This window comes from Kockiozyma suomiensis, assembly GCF_038497685.1.
Source record: "Kockiozyma suomiensis strain NRRL Y-17356 unplaced genomic scaffold V2V93scaffold_7, whole genome shotgun sequence".
Lineage (NCBI taxonomy): Eukaryota > Fungi > Ascomycota > Lipomycetes > Lipomycetales > Lipomycetaceae > Kockiozyma > Kockiozyma suomiensis.
In genome coordinates this window covers 434,338-457,758 of record NW_027117670.1, presented here as the reverse complement: position 1 = coordinate 457,758, position 23,421 = coordinate 434,338, and the positions used below count along the sequence as shown (strand labels likewise).

Sequence of the window (23,421 nt, the reverse complement as noted above, 5' to 3'; positions counted from 1 at the left end):
GAATGATTTTAGGCACCTGATTGTGAGGGCAATCGTCGACTGTAGAGGAACTGAATGTATGAGCACAAAAAATAATAAAAGATTTTGCTCTACTAAATACATGTTTTAGCCCAGGAAAAAAATTGAGAAGTAGTAAATTATCAAGTCGTAAATCATATCTTTTAAGTATATCTAAGCCCGCGATTGTCTAACATTTTCATCATTCTGACCTGTTAGTGATCTGAACGACAAGCTGCGATCATATTCGTCATCTTCATAATATTCATAATTTTCATCATCGGCCGCATTCCCGACGTAAATTCTTGGAGTGTTATCGACTTTTCGTACGCGTGACACTATAACTTTCCCGTTCTTACCTACTGTGATAACCGAGCCATCATGCTGCACGGTGATCCGATTCATCCTATCCAAATACCTATATCGATCTCGAACCATCGAAGCAAAAGCAGATAGCAAATATCTCTTTCGATCATCTTCCACCTTTCGCATGATCTCCCACCTAGAGATAAACTCCCTCAAAGTCAGTGCTTCAGATCTAGCGTTCACAATCTTATAAAACGGAATAATCTGCAGCGGCTGTGAAAACGGAATCCACAAATCTGAAACTTCAGATGATAGTCGTTCTTTATGGGCGGAAATTTCATAGATCATCTGCTCATATTTGCGACGTTTGATTCGCATTTCCGAGCTACGGATTTTGTTGATGCGGCGCTTGAATTCGTCCAAATTAATCTCTGTCTTCATGGTCGCCGGATTTACATATTTGCAAGCGTAGCAGATCTCCTGCACACTATTTTCTCCGGTATATATTCCAGTATCAAATGGAGGTGGCAATTTCTAAAAACATACCGCGTTAGTTTTCTTTAATTCATTGATTGATATCAAAACAAGAGAGAAAGAGAAAATATCGTACCCGAAGAAATCTTGCCAGGTCGCGCTCTCTAATATATCCAATTCCTTCAGTATCAATTTCATCCCATGCGTCTTTATATGCGCGAATTGCATCGCGAGATACAAAACGTGCACATTCGGACTGTTGGTAGAAATAATTGAAACTCTCATAGACAAGAGAGATAAACATATTCATGAAAATGTACATGCTAAAAATATTCCTATCCGAACAACAAATAATTAATACTGCCGTAAGTTAAAAACAAAATAAATAAAAAAAAGGTCCTACCAAGATATGAAAAGAACCAGTGCATAAGTTTTGCTGCCGCAATCACTAGAAAAGAAATCCGCCGTATCAATACAAAACGGCGATTCAATTTGATAATCGTACATAACCGAATTCCAGCCTTCTCCGCAACTCATCCGGAAAAGTAGCAGCATCGACTTCAAAAAAGATCTGAAATTAGTGTTAGAAGATCCATTAGGTCCTAGTCGTGTCAAACCGAAAATCTGATTGAAAGCGACTGCATAGACAAGAAACAAGACAAGCCATGTCAGCAACAAGCTCAGAATCGAAGGAAGACTGGCGAGAGTTGTCACAACAAGCTGATTTAGCCGGTTACTGCGCGGAATAAGACGGCACAATATAAGCACAAATAAGAGTCGTTTAGCAGTGCCTAATTTGACGAGACTGGATACTTTGTCAGAGGGTATATTGCCTCCTAATGTCACGAGTGACAGCAGAAAAGTGATTGAGACGGTAAAAAACCAAAATATATCCCATTTATTGACACTGATCGCCTGTCCTCTGCGTCTTGGTAAATATCGCAAATGAGGCACATCAGGAGCCTTCCAAGAAAGTCCTAAACATCGGACAACCATGTACAACAGTAGAATTGTGGAAATACATAAATAGAGTGCGTCTAAAATAATTCTTGTTAGAATTTTAAATGCAAACCGACAAAATGAAAGTAAATTCATGCCTCTGGCCACTTGGCCTCTATCATCATCTGTATAAAATTCGGACAATAGCACGGCAGCTTGTGCAGTCTGCACATATAATATCCAGGAATCCAATACACATCCCCTTCTGACGGCCCAATCGTAACACTTTCGGCGCCAGCGATTGACCGGAATACGTCCTGTTCTCGACGGTCGCACATTGCTAAGAATATTTTGCATGCCCAAGTATGAACGCTGCTTTGAGGTCAAAAACGCAGCACCTGTCTTCTTGGCGTAGTTTTCCATTACTACAGTAATAAACAGTGTCTGATTGTACGTTTGTTAGTCATCCAAATCCCAACATGAGTCAAGCGACCATACGTACAGAGATGAAGGCAATCGAGATAATGTTGAAAGCGTAAACAAAGATTCCATTATAAACCGAATTGTTGTAAGATGGGTTTAGCCCCTTCCCAGTAATGTCTTTCACAGATTGTAATAAATCATTCCATCCTAGCGATAATAAATATTAGTATATATTCAATTTTTTCAGTCAGGTTTGTCTTACCTTCCAACGAAATAATTTGGAATAGAATAGATATCGAATTTGCAAAAGAATCAAAGTTATATCCCGGAGTATAATAAGATCTTGGTATCCACATATCCCAGTTGTAAGGAGCACAGTTGCTGTCACCTGAAGCAGAGCAATAAAATTCACCGCGACATTGCGCAAGATCTGTCACATCCTGATCAGAGCACCCATCAAGTTTTCCCATGAAAATGTTTAGTCCCCATAGCGAGAACGGAAGCAATAGAGTGAGCGAAACAATAGCTGCGTAAAAAATTTGTCCGATTCCAACAATTATAATACTGTGGAACGTATCCCTCGCAGTTCTGTTGATATGTAAGAGACGTAAAGCTCTTAGCGCCTTGAAAGCACGCAGAAATCTGGCATTGCTGCCGCGATTGATGAGGACCGTAATGATATCAACCCACAAGGTCGCCAGTACAAAAAAATCCAGAAAATTCCAAGTTGACAGAATATATGCATTAGGGGTGTAAATGAACCCATCCGCTAAGATCTTTATTAAAGCCTCTCTGGTTTCAAAACATTAGTAATGCATTACCATCAAAAAAAGCCAAGATAGACGTACAAGCTAAATATACTAGCAAACGCAAGATCACTGAAACTCATCCAGTTCCACCTCTGACAGCTACTATCAGAAGGGTCACAGTTCTTTGAGCTGTAAAACTTTTTCTGGTAATAAGGCGTCACGATACATGCGGTGACAACCATCGCAGCGGAGCACAGCATCATAATTAGCGTAAAAATACGATATGCGAGTTCGTTTCTAGCTGCATCGCCATATCGTACTCCGCGAGCAGGAACGGTTATTTTTTGACACAATCTTCGAATTGGATTGCTAGGTCTCAAACAGAAGAGTGCGCGGTTAAAATTTGGGTGGCTGACGATATACTTCTCGCGCTTCCTCTTGTACTCTTTTTTTATCGTGTTCACTTCATCAATAAATACCCCTGCATTTTTTTTCGAGTCATATTCGAATGAAGGTTCGTTAAAAAATGGATTGTCCCTAGACTTCAATTTAAATAAGCGAGTCCAGTAGGCGAATGAGAAAACTGGGTGCGCAGTATGACGACTTCCTAAATCATCCTCCGTCGTCTCCTAGTTGAACAATTATCCACTACTGCCCAGATTGAAAGAAAAATAATAGAGTAACTTACCTCAATTATATAGCCATTTCCCCCAAGAAAATTCTCATCAACAGCTTGCCCAGCCTCGTTATGAAGCAGTGAAAACCGAGGATGCATACTCGAACGGGATTCGTGTGTCCTATCACTAGCTATCCTAAACATATTATTAAAATCAAAAATCAAGCAGAGTAATCCTGGCCACGTACACTTCACCACCAATAACTGTTGGCTCGAATTGTATCGCGTATTCATTGATTTGTTTTTCCTTCTTCTCCTCCTCGGGTAAGTCAAAATTTGATTGAATGATAGCAATGAAGAGATTGACCACAACAGCGTTTGAAAATAAGAACCAGGCACATAGAAAAATTGCACCCACCCATCCTAAGCTTGAATGTGCTAGCGCCGCGGTAACGCTAAAAAGGATTGGAGCCCATCCTTCTGTTGTCATGATTTGATAACTTCCAGAAAATGCGTTGGCAAGGTTTCGAAAATTGATTGCAATTCGATTTCCGTTATTGTCAAATTCACTGATCTCACCTCTGAAAAGCTCTGATCCAAGAATTGAAACTAGAAAAATTGTAAGCAATAAGAAAATAACGAGATTGAAAAAGTCTCTCGTATTCTTTGTGACAGTTTTCCACTTGAGACGAGTAAATTGGACTGCCTCAACAACCCTATACGTTCTTATCACTTGGAATACAGTCAACCACGGATATGCCCTCTGCGAGCGTCTGATAACAGGTAGCAAAATAACAGTCGTGATCACAGCAAGAAAAGTGTCGAGTGCGTTTCTGACAGTGAGAAATTGCCTCCAATCTGGGAGTTCCGAAAAGAAACGAATGACGATCTCAAAAAGCAAGCCAAACGTCACTACAATTTCAAAAGTGGAAATGAATTTCTCTTTCTGAGACGACATTGTTGTTGATTTTAGGCTCTGGATTATAAAATCTGCCAATATCAGCAAAATAAAGAATGGTTTCATGTAGTAATAATAGCTTTTATAAAGCCAATTGCTTTGCTTAGAGTATGGCGCAGATTTCGCAAGTTTTCTAGACAGAGTCAGTTTATTTATAAAGACTAGAGAAATGTTTTTATGGTACATACTCAGTCTCCAAATTTGATGATTCCAGGAGCCGCCTCTTTGCATCCTGTTCACGTACAAATTCAAATGACGTAGATATAACAGCAATGAAAAGATTGAAAAGCCACCAAGACAGTACAATCACACTAGCAACGAAGAAAATAGCCGCGATCGCGTAATCGGAATCAGATGCGTTATTCATGATATCGGAAAATCCATTCATGCCAAGAATAACAAATACCAGCTCCAGCGATTGTAATATATTGTCGAAACTGACAGTGCCATTGTAAAAACTGTTCTCGACTTCGGCACAAACCGAATTTATCGGACATAAATAGCCTTTGGGAGCCCTGTCGCTATACTCTCCGTCCAATTTGATGAATGACTGTTTATTAAGATTGGCGTCAAGATATCCCCCGCAAAACTGCGTGGTCTTGTAGGTGTCATTTGCGTCATCGGGATTAACCCAGACACACTGTCTGCGAAATGAACCTGCAAAAGCCTGCGTGCCTACTAAGGCAAACAGACCCCAAAAAACCCCAATGAACAGAGTGACATTGACCATCAATGGAGCCGCTCTCTTTATACTCTGTAAAACCTTTCGAGTACCTTCAGTAACTTTGAGCCAATTTAGCAATTGGACAGAGCTCAATGCGCGAAATATATTAATTGCAGAATGGCTCCCTGGAGAATTGATATTGGCCAAAATGAAATAGATCCAGTAGCAGATGACGGTTATGAAATCAAGTCTGTTCCAACTTGATCGCAAAAATGCTAGCCTACTTAATCGAATAGCTTCTTTATCTTCACTCACGTCCTCGATTGGTCGACCATTCCTGCCAAAAGTAGGCTTAAATTGTCTTATAGAGAAGTGATTCTTCCGTCTGGTTGAGAACCACTCTATCATTTCGTAAATAGCCTGACTTGTTCCCGTTTCTGGATTTAGAAATAAACCAGATACAACCACTTTTAAGCCAATTGCAATTGAATAGTAGATAAAAACAGCTAGCAGAGCGACGTTTGGAAATGTAGCTCCCCATCCAGCTCTATCGTGTGCAGATTGATCGCTGACAGCGCGGTATATGACCACAACAGTCTGAAAAACTAAAACTCCAAGCCAAATAGCATCAAAACATCTATGCGTGACCAGCCAGTATAAGTAAAGTCTCAATTTGTTTTCAGGTCCTAGAATCGATAAAGAGTAGCCACGGAGAGGAGGCAGCTCTTTAGAATCCCCAGGAAGTGTATGAGTCCTCTCATCAAAGTCTGGGATTGCCTCACTGGGGGGATATTCGAACTCATCTTCCAAATCATTAGAATCAACACCAAAAACCGAGCCGCGATGATTTTCGCTTTCTGTGGGCTCATTCGAGACAATACGTCTAACAGCTGACGAGAGCTGCTTGCTCGCAAATGATCTTGCACCGTCTACACTAAGCGGACGTCGGCCACGGCTAGATTCTGACCTAGCTGATGTACTTGCATCATCTCTGAAAATTTGCGATCTATCGTCTAGTGGAAGATCATCACCTAAAAATACGATTGAGCGAACACTGCTGACCTCCGAGAAACCGGAACCTGCACTGCGAGCGGGTGACAAATACAATTTTGCTCCACTTATACTGTCTGCATTTTCCAAAAGTCCTAGCTCGTCTTCCATCGAGCTTCTACTTATGTTTATACCAATATTCGGTCGATCGGCAGGAGATCGTGAGACGGTTGCACTTCGTCGTCCAGGCAACCATCCTCCTTCACCACCAAGAGCGCTATTCAATCCACGTTTAATGACTTCAAGATCTGCTTGCTCCTCTTTCGGCTCGTCGAGTGGCACTCCGGGTACTCCGTCCGCACTATTCAACCGTCGACTGCGGTCAAGCGGAGGTCGGTTACCGACTGAGGCTGCATGGCGCATATCGCTGCTGGCCCTGGGATGACTACCAGTAGCAGCAGAAATAGTGCTATATCTTCCGAGTGACTCTCTTCGATTGCCAGTGGGGAACAAGAGGCTGCTCGACCGGCGGGACCGAGTTGAATTGTTGACTGCTAAGCTATCTGGGATGGCACCTCTCTGTTCGCCGAAGGTCGGTATCCGCAGACTCGGACGCGTCACTCCTAGTTCAAAATCGGAGGCAACTAAGGACGTTAAAGGTGCTGTACCGGAGGTACTTGGGATATATGAATTGAAGTCCTCATGGTCGCTATCTTCATCAGAAAAATGAATATCCTGTAGAGGGATACCTTCATCCTGATGATCAGGCATGGGTGTGATGCACTGTTACTCCACAGCACTATTTTCAGTGAAATAATACCCGCTAAATCCTACCAGCGATAACAAGACAAAAGCTGGGAGAGATCCAATTACCGAGAGGTTGCACTTCTCTACGTCTATAATTACGCGCGTTCACAAATGGCAGTTCATGAGCCGCACGGATATTGGCAAGTCGTGTTTTAGCTTAAACCCTAACCCACAGAATACACTATCTATATCTCAAAAATTTTCTTAAATATTTCTTGAAATCTATGGCACGCTCCTTATCTCCAACGAACAGTCTTTTTTCTACTTTCGTTGGCCATTATTTTTGCGTTGTCTTGATAAATGCAAATTTTGTTACTGCCCTAATTCGCTAACAGCGTCTGATTTCTTCGGTAGGCGTCGTTTGATAGTAGTGGGGCATACATCTTCCGCAAATGAATTTAAGAGTTTGCGTCCATGACTTGTAAATTAACTAATCAGGGTTCATGTCAGCTTTTTTAAGTCGTCGTCTATCGCGAGTTCTATAGCATTTCCTGTTTTGTTAAATAATGCTAATAGAGACATTTCATTGATTATAATCCTCATTCATATGCACGATGCATGCATGCCTTCACGTCCAATTCCTTGAAATCTGCGTTGTTACCGTAAAATCATCTTCCTAGCCAAATCAGTCCTTTACAATTGGGTGCTCCGCAATAGCATTTTTGAGTTATTACAAACTCTTCCAGCACATAACAATCCTCTGGATCCATAAATTCGTCAAAAGCTGGATCATAATTGAAGCAAAGTTCTTCATTAGGAGGTATATTTCTGCTTGCAAAGAATGCAAGCTTATGCATCATCCTCATCTTTTTTGAGCCATGGCCCTCCACAACAGCCTCAGTGATCATGTTTGGGTCACAGGAATGGTTGAAAAATCGCCCAAAACCACCGTAATATTCAGCATCTACAATGTATTCAGCCTCTTCACCAGCTTCGCGGTCTATGAATCTGTCGAGGTCATACATATAGGACATAGTTGACTTTCCTTCACTCTGTTTGCGCCTCGCTTCTGTTCGTTTGGCTTCTTCTCGTCTTTCTCCTTCTGCGACCGTAATCAATTCACCCGGATATGTAGTGATGAAGGTTCCAGCCTTGATTTCATGCGGACACCTAACACCCCAGCCTTTTTGCTCAGAATAGAAAATCTGTAGTTCTATGGTTCGGTTTTGCTGAGTAATCCTGTTTCCGCAGCGAATAGAGCACTTGCATTTCCTCCCACATTCTATGATGGGAGAAGTTGTCAAAAGTAGCCCATCTTCGCTGTATCGAAATGATGGAGGACCAGATGCTCCTTCTGCTTCATCTTCATCATGCCTTTCCGAGCATTGGCAGGTATCGGGATCAATGCATCCACTCTCTGGGCAATTGCATCCTTCAACGTCGTCAACGGGCACCTTGAGTCCTTTTATTGGAATATCGTGCGCAACTAATGTGAAGCTGGCCTGCGGAAAGTCTTCGTCGCTCACGTCGTTATATACAGTAATGGGGGGACCCGGAAATACTCTCATGAGGGAATCAATGAATTTCTGCCTCCCAATTGTTGTCGGTTTACCATCGAATAATAATTGGCGTTTAAGTGCCTTATTTCGTTTGATCAAACCATTCCCATTTGATCTTGGTGAAGAATAAAGGTCAAGTTGCCTTTTAACATCTTTTGGAGATTGAGGTGTGGCTTTTGATTCTTCGTTGTCCTTCTCTTTCCTCGGTTTCTTCTTAGACGACCCCCTGTTGACTGAGATCGGCTTTGCTGTGGAGATGACACGTCGTTTGGCACCTCTATGCTGTATAGGCTTCCGCTGCGAACCAGAATTTAAAGTGCGCGGTATAGGAATCAATAAATGCTTTGCTAATATATATTTTGGTATCGGTCTCTTCTCGAGTGCTAAACAGAGAATACGTTAATGGTAATCCTGTAATTTCAGGAGTTAGTAGCTGCATACACATGAAAGGAGCCGTATTTGTAGGACCGATATGCTCGACATTATTATATAATGACATTTCTTTCTTCTTATATATATATTACGAATCTGTGCCGAACCTGCCCGTTCGGACCTTGTTGGTAGCAAGCTGGCAGTCGGCGATGGAGGCGAGGCGAGTTTTTGAGGCAAGGCGAGTCGAGTCTTTTGCGGTGCGCGGCGCGTCGATGCGTCGCGTACTGTGCACAGCATGGCAGGCGCAAGATAGTCGGCCACTCTTTTTCCTTTTGGTCAGGTCTGCTCCAGTGAAATATTGCAAACGAATCGCACTAAGATATTTTATAGTAAATTTAAGGTAGCTACTTCCTATGTTACATTCAGGTCTGTAGAAAGCACGCATTCTTCCACCTCTAACTTTTTAGTTTCAATCAAATGATTGAGACGGTTTATTGACAGTTAAACAAAAGTAGCTCTAAATCTATCTATTGGTCATAAAAATTCAAGCAAAAATCCAATCATTTAGCGCCCGCTCACTTTCCGGCGTCGTTGATCTTTGGGGGTGGTCTTTCCTAGCCCAACGTTACTATTGGATACATTTGTAGTAAAACTGGCTGCTGAAGAAGGGAATGTTGCGGTCGAAATGATTGGCACTGGTGATTCTTTAATTGAAATGGAAGACATTTCGGGTGGCACTACTGGAGCACCAGCAACCCCTTCTTGAGCAAGAGCATCTTTCTTGGTTCCGAACCACACGCCGGTGACTATTGCAAGATTCGTGCTCACAACTACTAAAGAACTTAATGGCGTACTAGGGAACATATTCCAGGCCCATTCCTCAGCAAACCAAACTCCTATCTGAATAAGTGGATTCCATCCGGTGACAGAAAGAAGATATGGCAAGCTCCAGGCAAACCACGAATAGAACTGGTAGTGCAACGAACGTGCACAGAGAACTCCTATAAGATTGCATGTATATAAAGTTTTAACTATGTAGTCTGGAGACAAGTTGGCAAAAATAGCGTGCTGTACTGCAATAGGTCTTGGAGTAGGAAAAACGATCGTCTGAATGATATTCACAAAATTCATGTTTGAAGGCCTATGACTCATTAACAAAACTGTTGAGCTAAAGCAATTACAAGGTTAATGAGTTATACTTACTTGATCCATCTAGTGAAAATGAATGCCAATAGCAAGAGCACATGAATCAGCAATAGTGTCTGCGCAAACTCTGGTGCCAAAAACACGGCTTCGTTGATGAACCGCCAATTAACAGTCCACTTGTACATAAAAACTCTGTCAAATTGGAATGCACGAGTGACATAAGATAGAAAGTATTTTGAGGAAAATGGGTATGCGACAATGATCTGTACTTGCAGCATGTAAAGAACAGCCCTGAACACTTTGGGGCCCAGAGCCTGAAGCATCAACACTCCCACTGCTGGAAGGAAAAGAAGTACGTTCATTTTGATGCTGATTCCAAAGCTAAAAATCATGACTCCTGTAAGCCAGTAGTGATTCTGCCACGTCAGAATGGCTACATAGGTAGCGAAAATGGCAAATCCATCATTGAACAATCGCAGCATGTATATACTATGTAGTCGTTTTGATAGTATAACTAACGGATATGAATACAATGGCGCCTACTAGCAAATTAGCGTAACATATCCAGAAACCAGAAATGCGTGAATGACGTTACCTGAGCTTTTACGTAGCTTCTGAATACAAGTGCTAGCGTTGCCATATATAATCCCACAAAAATTAATTGGGCACGGAAAATGTTCTCGCCACTATCCGTTAATTTATATAACATGCTGTATATGTATACATGACCGGCGGGATATCTTTTTTTCGTTAATCTCATGATTACCTAGGTAGATATTTTATACTCAATACTTACACTAGGGGTCCTGTTCCTCCTTTGATTTTCTTTTGACACTGCTGTTAATATAATGTTCATCGCATGATCTCAAATCCGATATTAAATACCTCATAATCTCGTTCGCCTGAAATATATAGAGCGACTTGCTCCATGTATGCTTTCCAGTCAATCTCAGTATCTGTATGAATTGAATCAGCCATTGATTTAGTGATCCAGAGTTTTGAGGAAAAGTCTTGCGTAAAGGAAATGGCTATATGAGAGACACTGCCTAGCATGGTTACAAAGATGACTCACATGGTACTTTCAAAACGATTGCTGATGAGAGCAACAAATCTGCAACCCATAAACAGCAAGCAGCCACTGCACCATACCGTGAACCGGTAAGCAGATCTTTCAGTGCGCCCGGGATATCACGTAACTGCATAGTGACCAGAGAAGTAGATCACCCCTCGCAAAGCAAACACAATGCAAATAAAAAAAATAGCGGCAAAAAACTGGCGGCAAGAATATGTAATAGAGAGCTGCAAATAAATTACAAAAAAAATTTAGAAATAAAAATCTGCCGAAACGGCCAGCGCGTCTAAAAGCAAACGCGTCGTGTTTTTACCCAAACGACGGCGCCGCACGCCTATGTATAGTTAGCCGGGCAAACAGAGCCGAATTTTCGCGCGCGGAGCTCAAATAAAGTCCAATTGTGACAGCAGAAATTGTGATATATTATTGATCTGTGGACAGAAATTAGTGAGCGTGGTAGCAATCATATGGGTTGTAGCGTAAACTTCAACCTTTGTTTTTCCTACTAATAGGCAAGCCACAAGCAAAACTATATTCACAGCAACACACTTCGCATATTTCAACCAAAGTACTGAAAAGAAAGAAAAAAAAGAAATTGAAGATAAATATTGAAGTTTAAAAATCAAAAAAAACAGCTCTCTATAAGAGTGTAATAAATACACCCCCAGTGGGGCTCGAACCCACAATCTTCAGATTAGAAGTCTGACGCGTTACCATTACGCCATGAGGGCAAGCTAATGATTACTGCCCAACAAATGGTCATAGTAAATCTCGGCCAGGTTTTTTATGTGTCTTATGTAATCAGCCACTGTTCTTTTTTTTTTGCAGCGACTCGAGACAGGATTAAGAAGAGCAGAGTGTTCTTAACAGAGCAGATTTCCCTTGGTGTTTTGATTTCTGGCCATTGTATGGGGTAAGTTATAAGCTGTGTGGATTAGATTGTATCTGGGTTACATTCAGGAGACTCGCGGTGCACACTCGGATGTTCATTAGGGCCAATTTGGTTTGTATTGTAATAAAAAGGTACTATGTCCCCTTTATGAGTTCATCCAAATTGACTGTATGCCAAATGGCCTATTTGCAGCAGGATATTGATCGTTATCATTATTTACTGGCTTCTAGCGACTGAGAAAGTGGATGATCACACAGCTCAAAAACATTTGTCACGTGCAATATACATCAAAGTTATTTTAGTTTGAGATAATGTAAGTTTACTATTATGGATTAGGTAATGAGTCAAATTTGATCAAACGATGTCCTTAAATGAGCTTAACCCTCCTTTTGTCAACGCGACACCCTTTCAGCTTGTGCATGATTTAATACATAACTGGAGCGAGAGACTGATCTCTTCAGAAAGGAGCTCAAAATGGCTATCTCGCCGACGCTCTACTACGATGTCCTAGGACTTCCTCCGCCTCCACACTCAATTGCGCTCGCACCTGAAGTGATCCGAAAAGCCTACCATGCAGCACTTCTGCGGCACCATCCTGACAAAAATATCTCAGACGATGCTGTGCTTACCTTATATTCTAGTGAGATGGTTGACTGCATAGTGAAGGCCTACAACATCTTATCCTCTCCGGACTTGCGGGCTGAATATGACAAAGTAATTATGCAAAAACGCAAGCTTTTGAACGATGAGTCAGAGTACACCTCAAGAATTATAGCGCAAGCCGATTTGGTTGATCTAGATGATTTCGACTCTGCGGAAATGTGTTTGAAACACCGAATACCGGAGAATGAGTCTATTTGTGAAACCTGTGAGCGAGAAGAAGTGTGGTATAAGGAGTGTCGATGTGGTGACGTCTATCTGATTACCGAAAGCATGTTAGTAGAAGTTTCAAGTCATTTCAAAGGTGAAGATGGCGAAGTACTTGTGCAGTGTCCACGATGTAGTACATGGCTTCGGGTATTATTTGCTATTTCATAATGGAGTAAGGCGCTTTTGTCATTTTTGTAGTTCCTAAGTATGTGGGAGGTGATTTAATAGCTAGCAAGCATAACTATAACCTAATAAACTAATCATAAACTAATAGCTTCTATGTAAAACATACGTTTTTATCACTTCCAGTCCTTCTGAAACTTTTCTCGCCATATCACCACGGTTGATGAACAAAATTGTCAAAAATTCAACTATCTTTACCATCTACCGCCATTTCCATTCCCGTTCCCGTTTCCAGTAAACGCACTGAGCTGTCCAAAAGCATCAGGGCTCATCCTTCCATTGTTTTGCTTGCCTCCCATCGGAACTTGCGTTTGCTGCTGTTGCTGTGCCAAAAATGGGTTATGCGAACCCGGTTTCAAACTAGGTGCCTCCGAATGTTGCTGTCCTTGGCTAACGCCATTCTGAAATCCGGATCCAACAGAAGGCCCGCCAAGTAACGACTGATTGCCATTGGACATCTGCTGAGAATTCTGAGGTATTGCCACAGGAGACGAATAATAATCGGGATGAGAATAAAGTGACATGATTGTTGACTTATCAATTCCCGTTCTCATAGGCTGTTGCGTCTGAGGTTGCCCATACTGTTGTTGACCACCATATTGAGGTTGCTGCTGCTGAGGAAACTGACTTGGCGCTTGAGAATACTGAGATGCTGCTGCTGAGGATTGAGGCTGCTGCTGTAGATACTGCGCAGGCATGCCTGTCTGCACAGGATACTGCGGATACGCAGACTGAGGCGTCGGCTGCTGCTGCTGCTGCTGCTGCTGTTGTTGTTGTTGGAATTGTTGTGGCTGTTGCTGTTGCTGCGGCTGTTGCTGTTGCTGCGGCTGTTGCGACGGCTGCTGCGGATAGCCTGTGGGCTGAGATTGGATATAACCAGTCTGCTGCGGTAATATTCTCTGAGGTGTTCCCTGCTGAGAAGTTTGCGATTGCAGGGACATCCCCTGGAAAGCATTGGACAACGATCCTAGATTTTGAGCTTGAGTTTGCGGGCCGCCTGAAAACAGGCTTGAAGTCAGTGGCTGGTAAGATGGTGCATAGCTGGTAGGCTGAGGCAGAGGCGATACTGGGTCACCCAATAAGTCAAGAGCGGTTGACGTTTTCCGACCAGAGTTCTGCAGTCCAGGTTGCTGGATAGAGGCTGATTGTAAATTGCCATTTTGGCCATTGAGTTGTTGCTGCTGCTGTGGCTGTTGCTGCTGCTGTTGCTGTGACTGCTGCTGTGACTGCTGCTGTGACTGCTGCTGAAAAGGCGAGCCTCCAAATTGGTTCAATTGACTAGGGTATCCTGTCGTTTGCGGAAGAAGCGGTCCATTTTGCTGCTGATAACCTGTCGAAGCACTAGCGGGCTGGAACGGCTGAAATTGAGAGGAGCTCGCCGGCTGCGATTGGAATAAGGATGAACCGTAGGGTTGCTGGGATTGTTGACCTGGTGCTCCAGTCTGTTGAGTAAAAAGCTGTTGCTGCTGCGCGCCCTGTAGAACTCCGGTAGATTGCGTATATTGTGCAGGGGCGTTAGACTGTCCATATTGCTGAGGAGCACCAAACATATTCTGATACTGTTGCTGCTGCTGAGTAGGAAAACTGACAACCGGATTTCCAAATTGGTCGTAATTGGTCTGCGAAAAGGTAGACATGGACTGAGGTGCTGCACTCGCAGACGGAGCTGCTACAGTTCCAGTAGCATTTTGACTAGAAGCTCCAGAGGATGAAAACTTATTCGAACCTGGTCTCGGAGGCAGCTTTGGCCGGCTCTCTGAGCTTTCGTCGTCTCCAGTTAATATCTCAATTGCGCGGAGAATGTCACCTCCAGATCGTTTCAAAGCATCTAAGTTCTTTCGACGATCAGTAAATCCCATATCACGCAGCTTAGACGTCTTGTCTTCGTAGTCGTAATCTTCTTGAAATTCCGATTTTCTCGCTCCGCGCGAGTTTCTGTCTCGGTTTCGAGCGTATTTGTCTTCGTCATCCTCGTCGTATTTATCTTTTCTGCCATTACGCGAAGAACGTGGCTCATAGGGATCATCAAACAAGTCAGCATCGTCCTTTGCGGATTTCTTTTTAGACTTTCTAAACCACCGCGAAGGTCCTGATGATGACGAGTCTTTCAAACCACGACCGACTGCACTATACTCGTCGTCTTCATAGTCGTCATATGCAGACGCACGCCGCCCGCGGAAATCATCGGCGTCACGTCTAAACCTACCCCGTTCATATTTGTCGCGAATATATCTCTCCACAACGCTAGAGCAGTTTCCGTTAGTTCATTTATACGCTGATCTTTGACTGTACAATAAAATACGCACCTATCATCATCGGCGTCATATCCTAACATTCGGTTCCTTTGGTTATCAGGATCCCAGATTGAGTTGGCTTTCTTGTTGCCCATGTCGCGCATTCCCTATAGAGGCAGCGTCAGTCATTATCGAGAAAGTTTGCCCTTCCATATGCTGGTACTTACATAAATCTGATCGACACTCCAAGAATCGACACTAAGACTTTTAACTTTTGAAACATGCGTCCCCATTTTTCTGTGAATGCCAGCACATCTTACACAAAGGAAAACACCGAGCTGCGCAAATCAGTCAGTCAAATGAGCTATATGGTCTACTTCAAAAGGGAACCGCAATCTAAGCATACATTCCAACTAGCCCACCCTATTTAGCACAAGATAGTCAGCTTCGGTAACTATATCAGATTAGGCATTTCAAAGATGAAAACTGTACCTGGATTCCTGGCCCCGCAATCCGCGCATTTACGATTCTCTGAAATCTCCAAAAGATCTCTAAGCAGAGCTTCATTCTTCATCTGTTGTCGCTTGGACATGATGAAAAATAGTTACAGCAAATGTCCCAAAAAATATAGAAATATAAGCTAATAAAAATGCTCGGAAAATAAAAAAAAAGAACGGATGATAGTGTAGCAAGTGAGAGACTTATGATTAACAGTGCCGAAGCCGGGGCTGCCAGTGCCAAGAGCGTAGACGCAAGAACCCAACCCTGATCAAAACCAGCCAGCCGATCGATATTTCGCTATAAGCTGTTATCCTAGAATCTCCATCTATGTACCCGTTTAATATGATATGAGGGTATTTCTGATGACCGCAGAGTCATCTATTGTCACTTATAAGTTGCTCACTACTCTCTAATTGCGGTACATTATTGTCGCATATCTTGAGATAAGCCGAGCCTCCGAACGTGTAATTACTATGTAACCCAAGTTGCTTTACCGCATCGAGGGTAAGGGCTTCAAAATCAGATTTTATTTTATTTGGTAGCGCTCCTTTAATTGCAGGATCATCATTTATATAAACAAAGCTCCCTGCTATATACACAATGTCGAAATTTCAGATATTAATTCTCATATCAGGCTCAGGGTCAAATCTTCAAGCTCTTATCGACTCTGTAGCTGGAAAGAGGTCTCCTCAAATCTCAGCAGAAATTTGTACAGTGATATCGTCTTCTCCCACTGCATATGGATTGACTCGAGCTAAAACCGCAAACATACCGACCCAAGTGCACGACTTGCAGGAATATTACAACGGTATTCCGAAGGAGGATAAGGACCTTCGAAAACAAGCTCGGAAAAAATTCAATGTTGATCTAGGAAAAATAGTGCTTGAGATTAAGCCTGATCTTATTGTCTGCGCAGGCTGGATGTTAATTCTGTCTCCGTCGTTTCTAAATCCTGTGTCAGAAGCCGGTATTCCAATAATTAATTTGCATCCAGCTCTTCCGGGTCAGTTTGATGGAATTAGAGCAATTGAGCGTGCCTGGGAAGCCGGTCAACGCGGTGAAATCACAAAAGGTGGCTTGATGATCCACAGAGTTATCAAAGAGGTTGATCGCGGCAAGCCTCTCGTGGTCAAAGAGCTTGAACTCACTAAAGAAGAGACTTTAGAAGACTACGAGAAGCGAGTGCATGAAAATGAACATATCGCTATTATCGAAGGAACAATTTTAGCATTAGAAGAGCTGGAAGAAAAGAAGGTAGAACTGCCTGAAATCGAGAGCTTAAAACTGTCTGAATAGCATATTTCTAATAATGGATGTAAATAAAGGCAAGATCTGTATCATATTATATAACGAGTCTACTGTCGGCGGCATAGGCTCGCCTAGAGATAATTGAAACAAATAATGCATTCTCAACAAAAGATTATATAACAAAACTAATATGGAATTCCGTTTGTCATTCTCTGGAACTCGTCATAGCCTCTAGTGTACAAACTTTCAGCGCTCTTTCGAATGAGACCTCTCATATGCACGGCTGCCTCCTTATCAGTCTTATCCAATGCAAATCTATCGCGCAAATTTTTTATGGTAACTTCGCCTTTGAAACATGGAAGTCCGCTCTCTAGCATTGGATACACACATCTGATGATGCTTTCAGAATACGGTCGGCAAGCTAAAAATGCTTTGATGCATAACTCTTCGAACCATTTATATGCTTGAGTCTCGCGGCCTCCCATCACTTGTACCATTTCATGCGTGAGCTTGAAAGGAGCCGCTTCAAACTTGACTCCACCAGGCACAATATCAAAGCAGAAACCAAAATCAATGTGAAGAACATGACCCTGATCATCATACATAATATTACCGTTGTGACGATCTTTGAACTGTAGTAAATAAGACACGACAGAGTACGCAGCCATACTCTGTACAAAATTATTGCGGACTTGTTGAAACTTGATCGAATCCTCGCTTCCGTGTTTACTGATAAAATATTCATACAAACCATTAACAGCTTCACGACCTAGCATATCTCTTGAAATTGAGTTAGGAAGCACATCAATTACACCGCACCCAGGTGCCGTAGCTATAACACGATAAGGGAAAAGATAGAGATCCAGCCCAGACGCATTAAAAATGCTTCGGAACACAGCAACGAGTTGCAAAGCAAGTAAGTCCTGTCGGCAATCATCGCCAACTTTGAATATGGCACTCATCCATCGCTCAATGGTCTCGACAGCCAAATCTTCACTCTCATCTTCTCCTTCTACGCGAATCGTGTTGATCGTCTTCACCGTCTTTCGGATCTGGAAAGTAGCCATAAATGGGGCTTTCGCGTGACTCTGCAACGGTCGTCCTGCCTTGCGGTCAATGCCAATCACTGTTCCATCAGGATTGCTAGGAAGATATACACCAACGTCCAGCTTAATCTTGTGCATCTCCTCATCAATTTTGGCTTTCTTCTCCGCCTTCGACTTTCTAATATAAGGCCTAAGCTTTCCCGAGATTGAAGTAACTTCATTAAAAAAAGAGAATTCGCGCTCATAGAATTCTCTGTCGATACCAGCAAATGAGTTGATCATTGAGTCGGTAACTCTATCCAATCGAGGCTTAATAGAATCAGGTATCGTTGACTCGTCATCTTTATATGCATTTGATTTCATATTCCAGATGATCTGATGGGCAAAAAGCTGATCCAGTTTCGCGGTCTCAAGAATGAATCGCTCGATATAGCCTCTTTCATCATGTCTTAACATTTGCACAATTTGAGGAACATAAAAGAATGTTACGTCGACGCTATGGAATTCCAAAGAACGCATAGCGTATTGCATCATCATCGTATTCTTGCCATAATTTGGCATAAAATAATTGATAGCATCAATGGGACTGCACGGTTCCCAGAACAAAAGATACTAAAACATGTTAATCTGGCACTCAGAAAAATTGCTTTCAAAAATACTTACCTTGAACTCGAGAGGTCCGTGGTCGGGAACTTGACCGTCGATGAGATATGGCAGCGCATCTACGACGTCAGCAGCTCGCATAGTGTCCGCAATTACAAGCTGTCGTAACTGTGAATCAATTTCCGGACTTTTGAATCGCTGAGCATAAGACACCGCTAAACGCGGTGAAATCTCCCATGCAACAATAGCCATTTCAGGAGCTGGTTCAAATGATTTTTTCGGAATTTGTTGCTTCAGCTGCCTGTAAGTTGCAAAGCCTAGGGGATCTAACCAAATAGACATTCCATACACCTCATGACTAAGAAGCTGAATAAGCAGATCTTTTTTGACGTCCAAATATAGCGTTTTCTCTGGGCCATTAACCCTGAGTTTCTTGACCATGTGATACACATCGAGCAATAGTCTGAATTCAGATTTGAGCTGCAAACGATTTCCTCCAAACGGGTAGCTGTTGATCTATATTAGTTACAAAAATTGATGTGCTTCTGCATTCAGAATATCAAACTCACGTAGGAAGCATTGCAAACCAGCTCAACGCGGCCGTAAGAACTAAGTTCTTGAAAAAGGTGGAGCGCTGAGATGACAACCCGCTGTAACCTTCCAGCAGCTTCAAAGAAAAAAGAATCACATTAAACCGAATTTGGCGGACAAGAGGGTGACAGCTTGCATTTTCCATATTTAGCAAAGCAATACGAAGAGCCCGTTCAAAAATTTCAAATAAGTGTAGACTCTGGAATTTGCTTGACTGGAAATGACTAGCGAGCATCTCCACAACGTACAGATGAGGGGCAAAGCTATTCACAGCAATGCGAGCATCGTGCATAATCTCTTCTTTGCTAGACGGCGCATATTCCATCTTGACATTCAGTACTGGAATCAAATCGTGTGCAGTTGAATACAGTCCCTCCCTTCGGCGTATGCTCCATTCAAATCCTAAAGCAATTTCAGCGAGAATTCGAGATTGGAGTTGCGGAGCCTCGTTCAGAAGCCAAAGCCATAAGGATACACCAAGTTTAATAGACTGTTTTGAAAAAATAGCAAACGGAATATGAACCACATAATGCGTTAGCTCGGCAGAATGTTCCTCACATTCCAAAATAAACTGAGTGGTGCAAAGTAATTGTTCACGCAACTCAGCAATTGAGACAAACTTCTTTTTCGCAATCCTGCACTGAAGACTGAGAACGGATTCCTTAATAGATTTGAATGCTTCTGCAGTATTTTTATTGTCTCCAGGGGCGTTAGACTCTCCTCGTCTGTAAATTTGACGCCATGTATACTGCGCTAAAAAGTCAGAAACCGTATCAACTTTGACGTCAGCGGGGTGTCCAATAGATTCCAATTTGTTGTCGTTAAAAGAAATTTTACCGCCCATCTCAACCGCAAAAGATCTTCCGAGAGAAACATGGCCAAACGCACGGAAATCGTCCATTTCTGCCAAATATGATTGAAGTAGACCCTTCATATCGAGAGGGGCAGTATCGATAGCCAGTTGAACCCATCTAGTGGCATTATCATGAAGAGCTTTTAGCGTGCTCTTTCGATGAGAATATGAATCTGAGAGCTCTAGCCTAATCTTAGCTTTCGCGGAAGTGAAGGTTGAACGTGGCGAGTATTGATCAACATCCTCATCAAGACAGCTATTCCACAGCAAAGTCAGAAGCTCAAGCAAAGTAAATAAACTCTCTCTTCTGCAAAGAGCTGAAGGTATATTCACGATAAGGCGATGCGCGCTTTCGAATGCGGCAGTAGACACGCTCGATATACGATGACAGCACAATATAAGCAATTCGCGAAGATGGCCGGATATGTTAGGGCTCATAGGCGTAAGCGATTTCTTCTTGACTTTTAACAGGTAAATACGCATGACCTCGTTGGTGATGCCAGTCATGAATTTTGAAGTTTCGCCTGATCGTAAACTAGGATCCAGAAAATAAAGCTGAGCTTTAGAGCAGTCACCTGCTGACGCGCGCAGAGACTCAAGTAATAAAGCTGCAGACAAGAATATGAGCTTTGAATAAGGCAGCGATCGAAATTCAAACTGTGCAGCATTGGAGCCAGCTGATGCAAATGTTGTGAGAACTTTTTGACGCTGTTCATTCAAATCATGCTGGTGAGATCCTCTATGAAGTATAGTGTTGATATCCAAGTCACTCTCAAACTGATTAGACGAGTTCTCTGAAACCAACGGTGGCGAACTCCACGCAATAATTTCCAACTCATTAGAATTTTTTGCAACCCATTCCGACTCTTTGTTATAACCATGCACAGCCATGTTGAACCAAGCGTTTCTGAATGCTGTCGATATATCTTCACTGTCAATCAGATATTGTTCTTCATCAACAGCGGGCAGTAGAGAGGCTAAAGGAGGAATAATGTACGATATCTCTTCAGCAGGAATTCTAACATTCACTTTTTGTCGATGGTGATCGACATCATGAATATCGCCTTTGCTTGAGATGTCTTTTAAGAGCTCAGTAAGATAGAGCTGATAGAATTGATGATTCTTGTCCATACTTTTCGCAATTCTGATACGCGCCTCCATTACGGCCTCCGCCATACTCTTGTCATTCCGAATAATTGCTTGACCCGAGAGACGAGAATAGAGATCTATAATAGATTTGAAATCTCTCTCAGCGGCGCATTGTGCTAAGTTCACGAGCCCGAGAACCAAGCAGCAATCAATAAAGTCGTTCACACGACCAATCTTTTGGATCAACACCGATATGGCTAGAGCGGTAATCTCAGAGTTACCATTTCGCTGAATGATGCGCGCAAGAGCATGAATCACGTTCTCGTATACAATATTCATTTCCTCCTCGTTGTGAGAAACAAGACTGATATTACTTCCCATACTCGTCACTCGCTGAAGAGATTTTGAATTCACTTGTTTTGAAGATAATCGATTGGCAGTAGGAGAATTACCTCTTTCAGGCGCCAAAATATTTGTAAATGTATACAGAGTGGAGATTACAGCATCTTGCGACAGATAACGAAGGGCGTAGGCTACGCAAACAGTTCCTGTCTGGATAGTAGTCAACGTTGTGCTGTATCGGACAAGTAGCCGAGGGAAAATACGAGCAAGTGAGGATCCAGTCTCTGGATTACGCTTGCATAGCAAGGCCATGATCTTGAAAATTGTGCAAATCAAAACCTCCTCCATGATTTGGTCTTCATCGAGCAGCGCGCTCTCAACAAGCCGTACCAGATCCGATATTGCATATTCTTCAAAGAGGCACCCTATGCACAAAATTTCCAAAGCCGACGCTTTCAAGCCAAATGTCAAACGGCGCTGGCGCGAGGACGCCATATTAACATAGTCAATACCGTCTTCAACAATGGCTATTTCGCTCATTGCTATCTCGCAGGATAATTTTAGTACTTGTCTGTGCGCATCATCAATATGACTGTCGAAACGTGGAAGCTCCATAATTGTATCGAGGTAGCAGCCTTGAATCGAGAAATCCTCAAGATTTCCGTGCAACAGATGTAAACCAGTAATGTTGCGCACCATCTCCACGTAGCAGCTTCTGAGTGTCAGGGATCCCAATGTCTTTCCCGCTGTACGATAGTTACTACAATACGCACTCCATATTGACCGACCAGGATCAGAGCGATCTGATTTTCTCAGCATTGACAAAGTCTCTTCCAACTTCAATGAAAGCTCATCCTGGAATATACCTCGAATGGCATTCAACAATGCAATCTGGATATTTGCATCTTCATGATAAAACGATCGTTTTGCGAATGCCATTAAAAATCCTTGAAGCGAAAATGATAGAGGAAATAATAAGGTGAAGCCTATCAAAAGTCAGAAATTAGAGTGTGTAGTTGGTTGGTCGGATTTCAAACAACAGAGGACTTACGATAAGGAGCTGTCATTGATATATTCGCTTGCTTAGCACTTTGCAAATACTTGCGTAAAGCATCTCCCGCTGTACTTTTTAGCTCCGAGAATTGGTGTCCGATATCAAGAATTGCGAGGGTTAGCTTCTCCGACATCACTTCCCAGGGAGATGGAAACAAATCTGGATTTCATTTCGTTAGATCAGGTTTACATTCATTATTATACAGACACTCAATTCACCCGCAATATATATTGAAGATTCAAATGGCTGGCGGATACTATCTATTAAATATGTTCCGAATTGATTGAGCAAACGGCGTGCGTGAGAAACGTCCCGTAAATATTGCACAGATGAGGCCAGCGCCATCAATACTTCCATTTCGCTAGTGCTCTAGATATAAAGCAGTGTTAGTTTCAAATTGCTATCAAATTGAATAGATCCGTCAACGTGTAGGTCGAATCTTACCATTGGCACGATTCGGACGTGCCCATTGCCGTTCGTTTTCGAAATGTATCCATTTCCGCCATTTACAGCAGTTGAAGTTGAACTGTGAACAGAAAATAAGCCAGAAGACTTCAGTGATAGTAATAATTTACTATAGTCATCATTGTCGTCTATTTTCGCAGAGATCACGGCTAGCTTGTTGAGAGCCGTCGACCTCAAAGAGGCCCGGGATATTCTTCATACGTCAGCATAGATAAACGAAACCAAAAACATTTCCTCAATAGCCACATACCCAAAACTTTCCATTATTGATCCTCAGTTACAAACGCACAATGTAAAAAATTATTTGGTAGCAGCACTAAAATTCGAAAGCGCGCTTTGATCAGCAGCTTCCCGGAGAACGCTGTTACGTAGGCAGGGTCGAGGAGAACGTGTAGCAGCTGAAGATCAGCGAAAAATAAGGTTTGGTGTTCAGCACGC

At 42.5% G+C, this 23,421-nt stretch overlaps 7 protein-coding genes and 1 non-coding gene across 8 annotated transcripts; 2 read left to right on the top strand and 6 right to left on the bottom strand.

The window, feature by feature from the left end:
• Nucleotides 1-89: 89 nt before the first annotated feature.
• V2V93DRAFT_369882 (Ion transport protein-domain-containing protein) lies at nucleotides 90-7,018 on the bottom strand. The gene is made up of 10 exons (XM_066910127.1): nucleotides 4,651-7,018; nucleotides 3,753-4,595; nucleotides 3,577-3,700; nucleotides 2,988-3,517; nucleotides 2,402-2,931; nucleotides 2,219-2,346; nucleotides 1,875-2,160; nucleotides 1,181-1,814; nucleotides 914-1,112; nucleotides 90-837 (listed from the first exon to the last, which is right to left on the bottom strand). The coding sequence occupies exons 1-10, from the start codon at nucleotides 6,885-6,887 to the stop codon at nucleotides 172-174; spliced, it is 6,177 nt and encodes a 2,058-aa protein (XP_066765744.1). The 5' UTR covers nucleotides 6,888-7,018; the 3' UTR covers nucleotides 90-171.
• Nucleotides 7,019-7,327: 309 nt separating this feature from the next.
• On the bottom strand, nucleotides 7,328-9,007 carry V2V93DRAFT_369877 (uncharacterized protein). Its single transcript, XM_066910126.1, has 2 exons — nucleotides 8,864-9,007; nucleotides 7,328-8,805 (listed from the first exon to the last, which is right to left on the bottom strand). Exons 1-2 carry the CDS (start codon nucleotides 8,919-8,921, stop codon nucleotides 7,532-7,534), a joined length of 1,332 nt encoding a protein of 443 aa, XP_066765743.1. The 5' UTR covers nucleotides 8,922-9,007; the 3' UTR covers nucleotides 7,328-7,531.
• A 265-nt stretch (nucleotides 9,008-9,272) lies between these two features.
• V2V93DRAFT_369875 (ALG3 protein-domain-containing protein) lies at nucleotides 9,273-11,313 on the bottom strand. Its single transcript, XM_066910125.1, has 6 exons — nucleotides 11,013-11,313; nucleotides 10,826-10,896; nucleotides 10,737-10,765; nucleotides 10,536-10,680; nucleotides 9,998-10,479; nucleotides 9,273-9,935 (listed from the first exon to the last, which is right to left on the bottom strand). Exons 1-6 carry the CDS (start codon nucleotides 11,140-11,142, stop codon nucleotides 9,359-9,361), a joined length of 1,434 nt encoding a protein of 477 aa, XP_066765742.1. The 5' UTR covers nucleotides 11,143-11,313; the 3' UTR covers nucleotides 9,273-9,358.
• Nucleotides 11,314-11,671: 358 nt separating this feature from the next.
• Nucleotides 11,672-11,743, bottom strand: V2V93DRAFT_t36. The gene has a single exon. It is a non-coding gene; the product is annotated as a tRNA-Arg (tRNA).
• Nucleotides 11,744-12,236: 493 nt separating this feature from the next.
• On the top strand, nucleotides 12,237-13,042 carry V2V93DRAFT_369867 (uncharacterized protein). The gene has a single exon (XM_066910124.1). The coding sequence runs from the start codon at nucleotides 12,379-12,381 to the stop codon at nucleotides 12,940-12,942; it is 564 nt and encodes a 187-aa protein (XP_066765741.1). The 5' UTR covers nucleotides 12,237-12,378; the 3' UTR covers nucleotides 12,943-13,042.
• Nucleotides 12,940-16,141, bottom strand: V2V93DRAFT_369866 (uncharacterized protein). The gene is made up of 5 exons (XM_066910123.1): nucleotides 15,684-16,141; nucleotides 15,598-15,614; nucleotides 15,419-15,529; nucleotides 15,264-15,358; nucleotides 12,940-15,201 (listed from the first exon to the last, which is right to left on the bottom strand). The coding sequence occupies exons 1-5, from the start codon at nucleotides 15,781-15,783 to the stop codon at nucleotides 13,152-13,154; spliced, it is 2,373 nt and encodes a 790-aa protein (XP_066765740.1). The 5' UTR covers nucleotides 15,784-16,141; the 3' UTR covers nucleotides 12,940-13,151.
• Nucleotides 15,988-17,256, top strand: V2V93DRAFT_346517 (formyl transferase). The gene has a single exon (XM_066907900.1). It carries the CDS (start codon nucleotides 16,293-16,295, stop codon nucleotides 16,986-16,988), a length of 696 nt encoding a protein of 231 aa, XP_066765739.1. The 5' UTR covers nucleotides 15,988-16,292; the 3' UTR covers nucleotides 16,989-17,256.
• V2V93DRAFT_369861 (uncharacterized protein) lies at nucleotides 17,079-23,350 on the bottom strand. Its single transcript, XM_066910122.1, has 7 exons — nucleotides 23,234-23,350; nucleotides 22,963-23,176; nucleotides 22,737-22,887; nucleotides 22,516-22,677; nucleotides 19,159-22,450; nucleotides 18,650-19,097; nucleotides 17,079-18,598 (listed from the first exon to the last, which is right to left on the bottom strand). Exons 1-7 carry the CDS (start codon nucleotides 23,245-23,247, stop codon nucleotides 17,126-17,128), a joined length of 5,754 nt encoding a protein of 1,917 aa, XP_066765738.1. The 5' UTR covers nucleotides 23,248-23,350; the 3' UTR covers nucleotides 17,079-17,125.
• Nucleotides 23,351-23,421: the final 71 nt, after the last annotated feature.

Coding starts and splice junctions, on each gene's coding strand:
- V2V93DRAFT_369882 (XM_066910127.1), bottom strand. CDS start 6,887: ATGCCTGATCATCAGGATGAAGGTATCCCTCTACAGGATATTCATTTT. Junction 4,596..4,650: donor TCATCAAATTTGGAGACTGA/GTATGTACCATA, acceptor GACTCTGTCTAG/AAAACTTGCGAAATCTGCGC. Junction 2,161..2,218: donor TCTCGATTGCCTTCATCTCT/GTACGTATGGTC, acceptor ACGTACAATCAG/ACACTGTTTATTACTGTAGT.
- V2V93DRAFT_369877 (XM_066910126.1), bottom strand. CDS start 8,921: ATGTCATTATATAATAATGTCGAGCATATCGGTCCTACAAATACGGCT. Junction 8,806..8,863: donor AAATACGGCTCCTTTCATGT/GTATGCAGCTAC, acceptor TTCTCTGTTTAG/CACTCGAGAAGAGACCGATA.
- V2V93DRAFT_369875 (XM_066910125.1), bottom strand. CDS start 11,142: ATGCAGTTACGTGATATCCCGGGCGCACTGAAAGATCTGCTTACCGGT. Junction 10,897..11,012: donor AATCGTTTTGAAAGTACCAT/GTGAGTCATCTT, acceptor CAATTCATACAG/ATACTGAGATTGACTGGAAA. Junction 9,936..9,997: donor ATTTTCACTAGATGGATCAA/GTAAGTATAACT, acceptor AATGAGTCATAG/GCCTTCAAACATGAATTTTG.
- V2V93DRAFT_369867 (XM_066910124.1), top strand. CDS start 12,379: ATGGCTATCTCGCCGACGCTCTACTACGATGTCCTAGGACTTCCTCCG.
- V2V93DRAFT_369866 (XM_066910123.1), bottom strand. CDS start 15,783: ATGTCCAAGCGACAACAGATGAAGAATGAAGCTCTGCTTAGAGATCTT. Junction 15,359..15,418: donor GGAGTGTCGATCAGATTTAT/GTAAGTACCAGC, acceptor CTGCCTCTATAG/GGAATGCGCGACATGGGCAA. Junction 15,202..15,263: donor TATGACGCCGATGATGATAG/GTGCGTATTTTA, acceptor AAACTGCTCTAG/CGTTGTGGAGAGATATATTC.
- V2V93DRAFT_346517 (XM_066907900.1), top strand. CDS start 16,293: ATGTCGAAATTTCAGATATTAATTCTCATATCAGGCTCAGGGTCAAAT.
- V2V93DRAFT_369861 (XM_066910122.1), bottom strand. Junction 22,888..22,962: donor ACGTCCGAATCGTGCCAATG/GTAAGATTCGAC, acceptor CTTTATATCTAG/AGCACTAGCGAAATGGAAGT. Junction 19,098..19,158: donor TGGTTTGCAATGCTTCCTAC/GTGAGTTTGATA, acceptor ATAGATCAACAG/CTACCCGTTTGGAGGAAATC.